Below are 14,633 nucleotides of genomic sequence, written 5' to 3' on the forward strand. Positions count from 1 at the left end.
GTTATATTCACCGAACCGAGCCTTCGGTGAATATAACTCTTTTCGGGTTGATAAATCCTGATATCAACCTATTATAACTCTTTTCGGGTTGATAAATCCTGATATCAACCTATGAAAAAGTCGATAATTGTATAATATCTATGACTATTATTCAAATGTTGATTTCAAAGTTAACCATTTTGAAAATACAATTATTTCCAGCTTGATTTACTAGAAATATTTATGTGAAATGAATAGCAAGACAAAACATAAGTAAGTTTATAAAATAATACAAACAAATTAGTTAAGTTTATTAGCCTACAATATACAGTGAGGCACCCAATTCATATGGTCATTGACTTTCCTATGTTTGGATTGCTCTGGAAAATTCAAGCAATTTACTAATCCCCTTGCATGCTCAAGGGATCAGTGTTAGACTCAAAGTTAAAATATTTCAAACATAGATTAGAAGCAATATAATGAAAACTATTAGGAACAACTAAAACAAAAATAATAAACAATACTGGCTACTTTTTGTTGAGCCCACTTGTGGAACTGAAGACATAGTCGTCCAGATGGCTGTTCAGTGTATGTGTTGTGTGTGCATTCGGATTTGTTTGTCCGGACAATACCTTTGACATGCAAGGAGCAATCTTGTTTATATTAGGCACGAATATTAACCTCAGTGAGATGGAGTGTCATGCACACACTCAAGGTTCCTATCTCAAAGGTCAAGGTCACAGTTGGAGTTCAAAGCTCAAGTCAGATCTTGTCCGGCCCATAATTTTGACATGCATTGAGGAACCTTGTTTATATTTAGCATGAATAACTAAATCAATGAGACAGAGTGTCATGTGCAAACCCCCGGTTCCTATCTCAAAGGTCAAGGTCACAGTAAGGGGTCAAAGGGTGGGCTCAACGTATATTAATTACATGTTATAGGTGCAAGTTTTATACAAATTGCTGCCATGTTATAAGTATGCACTTATAGAATATGAAAAAAGAATGCTCCTATTTGTGCACAACATGTAAAAATGTCATCATGATATGGTGTTATGTGAGTAGCAATATAATAGTTATTGGTTCAGGAGTGGTTGGTATATATTATCATGGTCTAAAATATTCCTGCATAGAAACATTCTTTTTACTATCTAACTGATCTACAACAAACAAATCATTTCTACAAATATCTAAGCTTGAATAAAAGTGTAGAAATACAATTCTCTGTCTACAGCAAATTCAGAAAGAAACTTCACACAGGAGGAAACTCACTCAGAAGTGAAAGCATATGGCACCATCAACTATGTCTGCTGAGGTCATTAGGTTACTACAGTACAATAAGGAGTGGACGATTGGCCAATAAAACACTTATAGCACCTTCATCAAGTCCACCAATTTGTAACTGTTAAAAGTCTTCACAATTTCTTTTAAAACAAATGTTTTTAGAGAAAATACTTGTCTTAACAAATCTGTTGACATCAATTTTACAATTCTTTTGCCACACTTAATCTGAAAGTGTATTTCATTTGACAACAATGGAGTATTGTAGAGTTTAGTGAAGTAGCATGCAAATCCTTGTATGCTATTTGGAATATTGGAATAGCACATGGATCCTTGTATGAGTAATGGAATTGGAGCCCTCGTATGATATGAGGAATAGCATTGGCGCCCTTGCATGATATGAGGAATAGCACCGGAGCCCTTTTATGAAATGATTAATAGCATTGGAGCCCTTATATAATATGAGGAATAGCACTGGAGCCCTTGTATGATATTAAGAATAGCACTGGAGCCCCTGTATGATATGAGGAATAGCATTGGAGCCCTTGCATGATATGAGGAATAGCACTGGAGCCCCTGTATAAAATGAGGAATAGCACTGGAGCCCTTGTATGATATTAAGAATAGCACTGGAGCCCCTGTATGATATGAGGAATAGCACTGGAGCCCTTGCATGATATGAGGAATAGCACTGGAGCCCTTGCATGATATGAGGAATAGCACTGGTGCTTCCCTCTTGTATGAGATAAGGAATAGCACTGGAGTCCTTGTATGATAGGAGGAATAGCAACTGCAGTCCCTGCATGATCTTAAAAAATAACATTGGAGTCCTTGTATGATTGGGTGTATAGTACAAGAGTCCTTGCATAATAGGGAAGAAAGCACCAGAGTCCTTACATGATATGTATATATATGATATGCATGAAATCTCTGTATGAAAGAGCAAAAAGCGCTATAGTCTTTGCATCATAGGGCAAATAGCACTAGAGTCCTTGCATGACAGGGTAAATAGCACTGAGTCCTTATATGATAGAGTGAACAACACTTGAGTCCTTGTATGATAGGGTGCCTAGCACTAGAGTCCTTGTTTTATAGGGTGAATAGCACCAGAGGTCTTGTTTGACAGGGTGAATAGCATTGGACGTCTTGTAAGATAGAGCTAATAGCACTAGAGTTCTTGTATGATAGGGTGAATAGCACTAGTCCTTGTATGATAGGGTAAATATTAAGAGGCATTGTATGTTAGGGTGAATAGCACTAGGCCTTGTTTGATAGGTTGAATAGCACTGGAGTTCTTCTATGACAGGGTGAATAGCACAAGAGTTCTTGTATGATAGGGTGAATAGCACTAAAGTCCTTGTATGATAGGGTAAATATTTAAGCGGCATTGTATGCTAGGGTGAATAGCACTAGGCCTTGTTTGATAGGGTGAATAGCACTGAGTTCATGTATGACAGGGTGAATAGCACAAGAGTTCTTGTATGATAGGGTGAATAGCACTGGAGTCCTTGTATGATAGGGTAAATATTAAGAGGCATTGTATGCTAGGGTGAATAGCACTAGGCTTTGTTTGATAGGGTGAATAGCACTGAGTTCTTGTATGACAGGGTGAATAGCACTGGAGTTCTTTGATATGGTGAATAGCACTGGAGTCCTTGTATGATAGGGTAAATATTAAGAGGCATTGTATGATAGGGTGAAGAGCACTAGGCTTTGTTTGATAGGGTGAATAGCACTAGTCCTTGTCTGGCAGGGTGAATAGCACTGGAGTTCTTGTATGATAGGGTGAATAGCGTAAGAGTTCTTGTATGACAGGGTGAATAGCACTGGAGTTCTTGTATGATAGGGTGAATAGTACAAGAGTTCTTGTATGATATGGTGAATACCACTGGAGTCCTTGTATGATAGGGTAAGTATTAAGAGTAGCTAATTAAGAGGCATTGTATGATAGGGTGAATAGCACTAGGCCTTGTTTGATAGGGTGAATAGCACTAGTCCTTATTTAACAGGGTGAATAGCACTGTAGTTCTTGTATGATAGGGTGCATAGCACCAGAGTCCTTGTTTGATAGGGTGAATAGCACTGGAGTCCTTGTATGACAGGGTGAATTGCACAAGAGTCCTTGTATGATAAGGTGAATAGCACTCAAGTCCTTGTATGATAAGGTGAATAGCACTCAAGTCCTTGTATGATAGGGTGAGTAGCACTGGAGTCCTTGTATGACAGGGTGAATTGCACAAGAGTCCTTGTTTGATAGGGTGAATAGCACTCGAGTCCTTGTATGACAGGGTGAATTGCACAAGAGTCCTTGTTTGATAGGGTGAATAGCATTGGAGGTCTTGTAAGACAGAGTAAATAGCACTAGAGGCCTTGTATGATAAGGTGAATAGCACTCGAGTCCTTGCACCAGACTTACAGTTCAAGCAGGTAAAAACAAATGGAAATTAGCCTTTGTTTTATTAAACAATGTGTCAGTGAAAGAATAGGGAGAAAAACTGAAAATTTCTCTGAGACATAGTCCACTCCCTATTGTACAGAAACAAAAGCATATAAGTAACTGGTAAGATAAAATGTTAAACTGGTGTTAGATAAAGGTAATATAGGTAACTCCAAGCCATGTAAGATAATACCTTGCTCGTCATCCGACTTGCTCCCTTTGCTCTCCAAAAAAACATCACCCGATTTATTTTGTTTTCCACTAGGAAACTTTGCATCCCTTCTTAACACCTCAGATACACTTGATAATTAGAATTTACTCTTGTCTGATTTTGTCTTAGAAGTGTCATTAATTGCACTGTGTGGCTTGTAGTGTGAACCTGAGGATGATTTTTCACCATTCTTTGATGAAAAATCTGAACTTTTAGAAGAAAAATCTGCACTTTTAGGTGATGAGGTGTGTGAAAGTTCAGAACATTTCGATGACAAATCTGTACTTCTTGGTGACAAAGCTCCTGTACTTTTTGGTGATGCTAGAGCAAAGTAGGACTTGGATTCTTCTGACTTTGTAAAAGATTCACTTGTTGATGTTTCTGTATTTGTAACTGTAGACACATAATACTACATCATGCCAACAGTCATGCAACATATACAAGCAGCATAACACAGAAAATTACACAATATAAGCAATGTGGAACATTCTCCACTATAAAACAATCATACAGTATGTAAATAAAATGTGCCATTACATTCATGCAAACATCTATAAAGACAAGAGGGCCATGATGGCCCTATATCGCTCACCTGTTATCATTGCACTTGAGGACAAGAAGGTCCTCAGAAAAAATATCTAAGTCCACAAAGGACAGGAACAACAAAGAGAAGAAATTTAACCAAAAAGAAAAAAAATTCTTACAAGGTACAGATATGTCAAAATACACCTAAAAATTGGAGGTACCATCCATGTTGTACCACAGAAAAGTGGTCTCGGTTTTTCCCTACGGCCAATAATAAAAAAGTTACTTACTAAAAATAAGATATTTATAGTAACGTAAAAAGGAAGTAATTAAAAAAAAAATTATTGTAAGTGAACAAAAGAAGGATCTGCCAAATAAATCTGTTGACATAAATGAAATTTCAGATCAGTATCTTCATTAGGCCAGAGTTTTTTAATAACTTGGGTTACGGGAGATTTTCCAAAAATGAGCATTAGGAGGAGGGAATAAAGATAAAAATAAAGTAGGAAAATGTTAGCATCGGGAAAAAAAAAAAAAAAAAAATGAAAAAAAAAACACAAAAAATTTTATTTTGTAAAAAGTGCCACTGGGTTAAAAAAATTGTTGTTTCAGGCAAATGTAGATTCACAACACAGTCTAGATAAATCAGAAAAGTTATTTTCCCAATTTGAAGCATTTTATTCCCACTTTCTTTATTAAAGCCTCCATGTTGTATGTTATAATATTATGTTGTAGAAACTATTAAATACTTGAAATTTTTTGCATGTTGCTTGCTTGCTTTAAACATATATATAGCTTGCTAATAAATAGAGACTAAACACCTCTGGCATTGTATTCTGTTTCTGGTGTTTGGTGTGATTATATATAGTGTAGTGTAGTATTGTTGTCACATCCTATGCATATTGTGTTTCTGACCTTTTAACCCTTAGCACCCTAAGTTTCTAAAATGTACAGGTGCATCATTCAATTTGGGTAATACCATTTATCATTCGAAGGGGTGTTCACTCAAAATGTACTGACTGAATAGCGAACAGTGCAGACCATGATCAGTCTGCACGGATGTGCAGGCTGATCTAGGCCTGCACTGGGCGCAAAGGCAAAACCAATCGGTTGTACCATTGTAAGGGTTAAGGAAGACGGAAATACTTTTCACTTTTTTCTTTTATGATTTCTCCATTTTTCATTTATGCACCGACATGGGCCGTTTTACACAATACATGCCAGGCAGTCCCAAGCCTGTTAAGTGTGAGGGGTCTGTTAAAAGTTACTGGACTCCATATCTGGCTACAACTTTGAAAGTAATTTGAGGTAGACTTTAAAATTTAAATTGCGAATTTTAAAAACAATCAGCAAAGGTACTACATTCAAACTTACACATACTTTTTCTTTAATAGTTCAAGATTTTGTAATATTACTCAGTTTCAAATGTTTTAAAATATTAAAAGTAATTGGTCCATACATGGAGTTCAGTACCCTTGCAGGGCTTCCATTATGATTCAATTTCATGGAGTCAGGACTGCCTAACATTCAGATTTTGGAGTCCCTCTTAAATTTTCATGGAGTCCTACATATTTTCACTTTGTACAGTTACCTTCAATACCATCAACATCATCATCACCATCATCATCATAATCATTACTTTCATCATCATACTAATTGGTTCAGAACAGTGCATAAAGTAATAGAATTTAGAGAAAAGGACCACTAGATTGATTAGAAAACATCTTATTTAACAAAAAATATTTTATTGTTTTTTAAATTTATAGCAACAGTCAGCATTTTATTAAAATCACCAGACTTACTGTTGTTCAGCTACAAAACGAAAATCCACTTAAAAAAATCTGAAGTACATTTTACTTGGAGTAGAATTATGTCAAATTACGTCATTCACCTTGCAATACCCAACCAGTTAACTTTTATCCCACATCAAAGAAAATCAAGAAAGGAAAATTTTGCCGACACTCCTTTTGATGTCAGCTGCCATGTGCTGGTCGAAATGTGTCAAAGATATCAGTTTTTAATAGGTCAGGAGACAAATTGAATGGTTTTTTTTCTTCTAAAAATACTGTAAAAGGATTTATCATTGATGAAAATCCAAAGTAAGTAGCAAATTTATTACCGGTCGGAAAAAATGTATTAATTTAAACTGGATGTGAAATGTCATTTGCTAAAATATAGTTACTTGCTGAGGTTTTTGTGCTGAAATTATCAATATATTTTCCACAATTAAGTTACTTTGTCTTCCGACTTAGGAGCTTGTTTCACCAATTTAATCCAAGCCTTTTGTTGTCTGCAATTAACGCCTTCTAAACATGTCAGCTGATCTGGATAACGGTTTATATTTACAGACGTTCTCTATCAGACACGATACTTTCACACTGTCACACACTTCAAACACTGCCGGCAGTTTTTACGAGGCTGCAAATCATCAAGTGTTAAACCGCTTTGATTAGTTATGGGGCGGAGCTAGTCACGTCATTCTAGTAAAGTTACGTCACGGTGTATTGATTTTGTCGTCCTTTGAGAATATCGGAAGTCCTTTGTACGCGCTGTGATATTTATTGTAGGTTAATAGACACTGTTTTATTTTCCACCACGGAAAGTAGATGCAAGTGTCGGGGTAAAAATAAAAATAAAATCGCAATTTTGAATTTTATTTTTATTTGGATTTTTTGAGAATTAGGACCGGCGCTCCCGTAACCCAAGTCATTAAAAAACTATGGCCTTAGTTACGGAGATATACCCATTTTAATTTGAAATAAAGGGAGGTAATTTGACATAAAATCAGTTCATAGTTATCTACCCTGATTGGCTCAGTCCAACTAATGACAATAATGAAATTTCAAATAAGTCCTATAAGTACTTACTGATATAAATCCATTTTGATTACAATCAGGGGAGGTAATCAGATATAAAATAACTCTGGACCCTACGATTGGATCTGAATTGTCATGGAATCCAAGATTTATTGTTGTTGAAGATATTTTGGAAGTTTGTATCAAATAAAACCATAAATGAAGTATCTATATGGCTGCAAAAGCCAAAATAGCCAATTTTGGACCTTTAGGGGGCCATAACTCTGAAACCCATGATGGAATCTGGCCAGTTCAAGAAAGGAACCAAGATATTGTGGTAATACAAGTTGTGTGCAAGTTTGGTTAAAATCAAATCATAAATGAAGCTGCTATTGTGCAGACAAGGTCAAAATAGCTAATTCTGACCCCTTCAGGGGCCATTACTCTGGAACCCATTAAGGGATCTGGCCGGTTTAAAAAAGGAACCGAGATCTTATGGTGACACAAGTTTTGTGCAAGTTTGATTAAATTCAAATCATAAATGAAGCTGCTATTGTGCAGACAAGGTCAAAATAGCTAATTCTGGCCCTTTCAGGGGCCATAACTCTGGAACCCATAAAGGAATTTCGCCAGTTCAAGAAAGGAACCAAGATCTTATAGTGATACAAGTTGTGTGCAAGTTTGGTTAAAATAAAATCATAAATGAAGCTGCTATTGTGCAGACAAGGTTAAAATACCTAATTCTGGCCCCTTAAAGGGGCCATAACTCTGGAACCCATATTGGAATCTGGCCAGTTCAAGAAAGGAACCAAGATCTTATGGTGATACAAGTTGTGTGCCAGTTTGGTAAAAATCAAGTTATAAATAAACCTGCTATTGTGCAGACAAGGTCAAAATAGCTAATTTTGGCCCTTTCAGGGGCCATAACTCTGGAACCGATAATGGGCCAGTTCAAGAAAGGAACCGAGATCTTATGGTGATACAAGTTGTGTGCAAGTTTGGTTAAAATAAAATCATAAATGAAACCACTATCGTGCAGACAAGAAATTGTTGACGCACGCACGCACGCATGGACAGACTGACGACGGACGACGGGTGATCACAAAAGCTCACCTTGTCACTATGTGACAGGTGAGCTAAAAACATGCTTCCAAACCTGCATGCTACACCATTATAACAGGAATTTAGCAACATTACATACAAAAGCAAACTTTTAATTCAGTGCTAGGCAGGATTGTTGTGTCATTAATGATAATGTATACCATATCACAAAATAAATTGTCTTTCTCATTGTTTGTTTATCAGTATAGTTGAACTGCCATATAAACAAGAGCTGTCCGTAAGACAGCCAAGCTCGACTATTCGAAATATTGGCCCAGAAGCAGGAAAATATTACCCAAAAAAGTTAAATATCAAAAGAGTTTTAAGTTCAAAAGGGGGAATAATTTGACCAAAATGCATATCAGTTATGGGACTTGCTGCTATCAACTAGTTTTATAACCCCGAAGGCACATGGGAAGTTTCAATTCAATATCTGCATTAGTTTTGGAGATAGAAACTTGCATTTAAAACTTTAACCAGAATTTTCAAAGTCCAAGAGGTGGCATAATTTGCCCAAAATACATGCCAGAGTTATGGGACTTGATCCAGTGAGGTTAGTAATTGATCTAGAAAAAGAAAAAATAAGTTTCAAATCTATATGCCTTTTAGTAATAGCTGTATGTACTTGCACGCAAAACTTTAACCAGAATTTGATAAGTCCAAAAGGGGGCATAATTTGGCCAAAATAAAGGTCAGAGTTATGGGACTTGATCCTATCAACTAGTTTTATAACCCCGAAGACACATGTGAAGTTTCAAATCAATATCTGCATTAGTTTTGGAGATAATAACTTGCATGTAAAACTTTAACCAAAATTTTCTAAATCTAAAAGGGGGCATAATTTGCTCAAAAAAACATGTCAGAGTTATGGGACTTGACCCAGTGAGGTTGGTAACTGATCTAGAAAAAGAAAAAATAAGTTTTAAATCTATATGCCTTTTAGAAATAGTTGTATGTACTTGCACGCAAAACTTTAACCAGAATTTTCTAAGTCCAAAAGGGGGCATAATTTGGCCAAAATGAAAGTCAGAGTTATGGGACTTGCTGCTATCAACTAGTTTTATAACCCCGAAGACAAATGTGAAGTTTCAAATCAATATCTGCATTAGTTTTGGAGACAGTAACTTGCATGTAAAACTTTAACCAAAATTTTCTAAGTCTAAAAGGGGGCATAATTTGCTCAAAATACATGTCAGAGTTATGGGTCTTGACCCAGTGAGGTTGGTAATTGATCTAGAAAAAGAAAAAATAAGTTTCAAATCTATATGCCTTTTAGAAATAGTTGTATGTACTTGCACGCAAAACTTTAACCAGAATTTTCTAAGTCCAAAAGGGGGCATAATTTGGCCAAAATGAAAGTCAGAGTTATGGGACTTGCTGCTATCAACTAGTTTTATAACCCCGAAGACACATGTGAAGTTTCAAATCAATATCTGCATTAGTTTTGGAGATAGTAACTTGCATGTAAAACTTTAACCAAAATTTTCTAAGTCCAAAAGGGGGCATAATTTGCTCAAAATACATGTCAGAGTTTTGGGACTTGACCCAGAGAGGTTGGTAATTGACCTAGAAAAAGAAGAAATAAGTTTCAAAGCTATATGCCTTTCATTGATGGCTGTATGTACTTGCATGCAAAAACTTAACCAAGGTGTGACGCCGACGCCGACGCCGACACCAACGCCGACGCCGACGCCAGGGTGAGTAGAATAGCTAGACTATTCTTCGAATAGTCGAGCTAAAAATGCTGACATCAGTCAGAATTCCAGGAAGCACTCAAGAACATAACAAAAATTCTGAGAACTAATTTAAGTAATTAGTCTAAAAATTAAAAGATGTAAACAACTGCCATTCTCAAATAATTCCTATCAAAAATGAACTTTCATCTTATCAAACATACTCCAATAATTTAAATCATCATCCATGTCATAACTAACAGTAACTCAACTATATATCACATACCATCAACTGACTTTGTGTCTGATCTGTCACCATCATCAGGCCACTGGTACGTCGGCTTATAGTTGTTTGTTGCTGAAATAAGCAATATTCTTTACAGTTTTAGCAGCATGTGTGGTAATTCAACTTACTGTGTGAATATGCACGAATATTATGATGAACATCTGCAGAAAAAAGGGAACTGCTGGTTTATTAAATGAATAAATTGTACATGCAAAGTGGAAATACAAGCATAAACTACATGTACCGAGAACTAAAATGTAACACATGACACTTCATATCATTCAAGTTCTTACTTATTTTTTACATTTTACAACTTTGATGAAAACATAACTTGTTTTTTCTAGACAATATTACTGAAACAGAGAACTGATAATCCCTAGTCAAGAAGTTCTGCTTAAAATTTTCCAACTAAGTTTGCTACTTGTTAACTTACATAGTTTCAAATGGAGATATAAAGGAAATAAAAGTGTTTTATGAATGTGTACACCTATATTTCACTCCCTCAAATCCACAATGTCCTAACAGGTCAAGAGTTTTGAGAAAATTGACTTCAAAGTTTTTATTGTATATCTCTTTAACTACTGGGCCATAAACTATTTTACTATTAAAGTAAGAATGTTGCAAGTGTATTCCTAACACAGACATCTGTAAAACCTTTCTAAAAATATGCATGACTCCATTTTTGACATTGTAGAATTGAGGTGTTTATCTGGTTACTACTGCAATATTCTGAATTTTACACCACAGGCTCTTATAAAACATTTAATACTAAAAGTTACAATAAATCACAGTCTCTCTAATGACAAAATACATCTATTAACTCCTTGGGGCCGAAATGCGACTAAAGGCGCTATATTTTCTACCCCTGTAGCGTCGATATCCGACTATACGCGCGTTATCAGGACTCCCCAGGACGGCGACTGACGAGTATAGTCACGGCATCGAGATCATGCTGATTGCGTCACGTACTTGTTAATTTTTGATAATCCTGATAAAAGCAAAATCATTTTGCATACCAGCTATTATTTCTTAGATGTTATAATTATTAATTATGCTAATAATTAGTTTCCTTGTTAAAATAAATGTTTGTAAATATGCGGTAAAGGAAATAAAACAAGACGAACTCCGCTGTGTTTCGTTCATACTGTATTTGAAAAGATTAAAATAATGTCGGCTGTCAGAGATTTTTCTTTTTTCTTACATCATGCTGCTTTTGACGTATCAGTTCCGTCGGATGATGATTCTGACGATGAAATTTCATTATCAGAGAAATGAATGGTCGGAAAATGTTAAGTTTTAGAAAACTGAAATATTCGTACACTTACATCGCATTAAATTCAAATGGATAAAAATAACACAGCAAAACAAGTTTCATACATAAAAATGTGTGTAAATAAATGTTTTTTGTAAATGTAATAATTCTTCAAAGATGGGTGTAAATATTACAACTTAACTGTCTCAGTGCGTGTCACACAACGTTTGTGTACATGTTTAGAAATTAATTATACATCAAAATAAACCATCAATATTCTCAAAAATGGGTGTTATTTTTTAGTAATGCTGATGTAAATACTCTTGTGTTAATAATGTATTTCTATTGGAATTTAATGTGTTTACATGTGAAAAAGGTAATAAAATCAGAAATGTTCAAATATTTATTAAACACAGTGTAAAAATGGTGAATGTTTCGAAGTGAAATTATTATTCTATTTGGATATAAGTTACGGACGAAAGTGGATATATATATAAATATTTGTTCAAACTTGGAAGATTTTATAAGTATAGTTTGATTTACACCAATGTTAATAATATTTCCATGCATGATTTCAACTGACTGCATGTCAGAGTGATTATGCTCTAAGATCAGATAATGTTCTTCGATGTCAGGTGGCAATTCTTATCTCGCCGCAGCATGTATATTATGATATCGGCCTCAGGGAGTTAAACAAGATCAGGTCTAGGATACCTAAGGAGGAAACCAAAAGGTATTGCTACATATATTGTTTATTTGCTTTGATGAGGACTTTTTAAAGATTTCCTTATGTCAAATTTCTGTTAAACTCATTGTCTCTTGTTTAAGCCTTGTACTTCAGAACAAGACATTTTTTAATAAGTACTTCCCGTGTTACTCTGTGAAGATCTGTGTCTTGAACTTTTGGAGAGTTCCTTGCCAAACCACTGACCCCTGTGTCTTGAACTTTGGAGAAGATATTCTAAAATTCTTTGCACATTTTGTTCAAGTTTAGTGAAGATCGGATGAGAAATGTTTGACTTAGAGCACGGACAAGAGTAAAAAGGCCAATTTTCAGTAATTCAAGGGCCATAATTCCGAAGTGCCTGGGCCGATTTGGCTAGTTATCGAACTTGGCCGAGGACTTATTGGCAAACACATTTTGTTCAAGTTTGGTGAAGATGGATGAGAAATGTTGTGCGGACAACATTTGTGACAGACACATAGACACACACACAGACAGGAGTAAATCAATATGTCTTCCACACCACTGTGTGGGGGAAGACATAATCAGCAGAAGTAAGGTATTTCTGGGATAATCAGTGGAACACCAGTCTAAGCAAGGTTTTTCAGGGAAGTGGAACATCAGTCTAAGCAAGGTATTTCAGGGACAACAACACCACACAGTCAATTAAAACAACGTAAATACAACACTATAATCATACCGGTGTTTGTGTCTATACAGAATTATAGAAAACAGAAAAATACTGTTGTCAGAACACAATACATGTAGCATAAATACAACACTTTACACAATCTCAGCTATTAAAACAACAATGAAATATTAGACATGGCATTGGTAAATTCTGCAATTTGTATAAATCAGATTGAACTTACTCCAATCTAAACTGTATGCAAAAAAAATCAGGTGAATATGAAACAAAAGGCCCAACTGGGCTTAAACTCCTCATTTGAGGACCATGATATTTAGACCTTGCTTCTGAGCAAGTTTGGTGAACATTCATTGAACAATTCATTAAAAGTTATTTACAGATTTTTTTTTTCCTTTACTGTGGTAGCCCCTAACAGCAGTCAGACTAAAGCATTTGTACAAATATGAGGGAGATATAAAGATGCTACAGAACAGTTTTGTGTAGATTCATCAAGCTGTTTATGAGAAGAAATCATTTACAGTTTTTATTTCATTTTAAGCTCTTGCAGTGTCCAGAAGGGCCCAACTGGAACCATTGTCCCAAGTTGGGCGAGGACTACAAGAGGATGCAACAGCCAAATGTGCTGAAGATCTGTCAATTGGTTCAAGAGAGGTTGCTTAAAAGATTTCCTTACTTTTAACTCTGGCAGCTCCTAAAAGGAGCCAAGATAAACTACTTGAAAAATCAAAGATAGAACCAATGATGTTACAGACTAAGTTTTGTTGAGATCCTTAAATTGGTTCATGAGAAGATGTTGCTAAAAGGTTTTTCTATTCTCCGGCAGCCCGTAAAAAACAAGAGAGGGCCTTACAATGATGCTGCAGATGAAGTTTGGCAATCTATCCAGTGGATCACAAGAAAAAGTCATTTAAAGGTTTCTTTCTCTTTTTGTAGCTCTGACGGCCCTTAAAAAGAGCCAAGCAAAATTATTTGAATAAAACTGAATGAGGGCCACAAAAGGATGCTACATACCAAGTTTGGTGACGATCTATCAAGTGGTTCACGAAAAGAAGTTGTTTAAAGCTTTTTTGATTTTTTAATCTGGCTGGCCCTACAACGTGCCAAGTAGATAGAAGCCCATGCCAGGGTGCTATTGACCAACTTTGGGGTAATTCTGACCTTCACTCTCAGAGAAGATAATGTTAAAGTAAAATTATTGATGCAGAACGATGGATGCCACATTATACACCTATACTAATAGCTCACTCTGAATATAATTCAGGCATGCTAAAAACAGAGCCAATATGGGATTCAAGTGTTATGTTTGTGTACCAAGACATAGCTTATATGGAAAAGTCACTTCATTTTCATTTTCAAATGAACGGGTATGGACAGGAGCAGCTTCAGGACACATGAAATAACCGCTTCATTTAAGGGTAATTGTTTCATACAAATCATTTGGATGTTCCTCATGTAAAATAATTTGATTTGATATTGGCCTTCAGCCAATACAACAACTGGACAAATAACAAGAACAATACAAGAGCTGTCATAGGAGACAGCGCGCTCGACTATTTAGATGCTCGGGATAGTGAAACTGGGCACATCTGAGGATGCTGGAGCTGTCACTGGAGTGTTTAAAGACTCCTATGGTGGATGAAGATATTGGACAATAGCTTGAGTCTGTGTCAAAAATATTAAGTAATAAGAGAGATAAAAATAAAGTGTATCAAAACACTCA

General features: G+C 35.7%; 1 protein-coding gene across 1 annotated transcript in view; it reads right to left on the reverse strand.

Moving 5' to 3' along the window:
- LOC123560267 (uncharacterized) overlaps positions 1–14,633 on the reverse strand; it is a 52,267-nt gene that overhangs the window by 7,648 nt on the left and 29,986 nt on the right. The window contains exon 5 of the mRNA XM_053516936.1: positions 10,289–10,360. Within this exon, the coding sequence (XP_053372911.1) occupies positions 10,289–10,360 (72 nt within the window). The remainder of the gene's footprint in view (positions 1–10,288; positions 10,361–14,633) is intronic.

This window comes from Mercenaria mercenaria, chromosome 10 (assembly GCF_021730395.1).
Source record: "Mercenaria mercenaria strain notata chromosome 10, MADL_Memer_1, whole genome shotgun sequence".
NCBI classification, from domain to species: domain Eukaryota; kingdom Metazoa; phylum Mollusca; class Bivalvia; order Venerida; family Veneridae; genus Mercenaria; species Mercenaria mercenaria.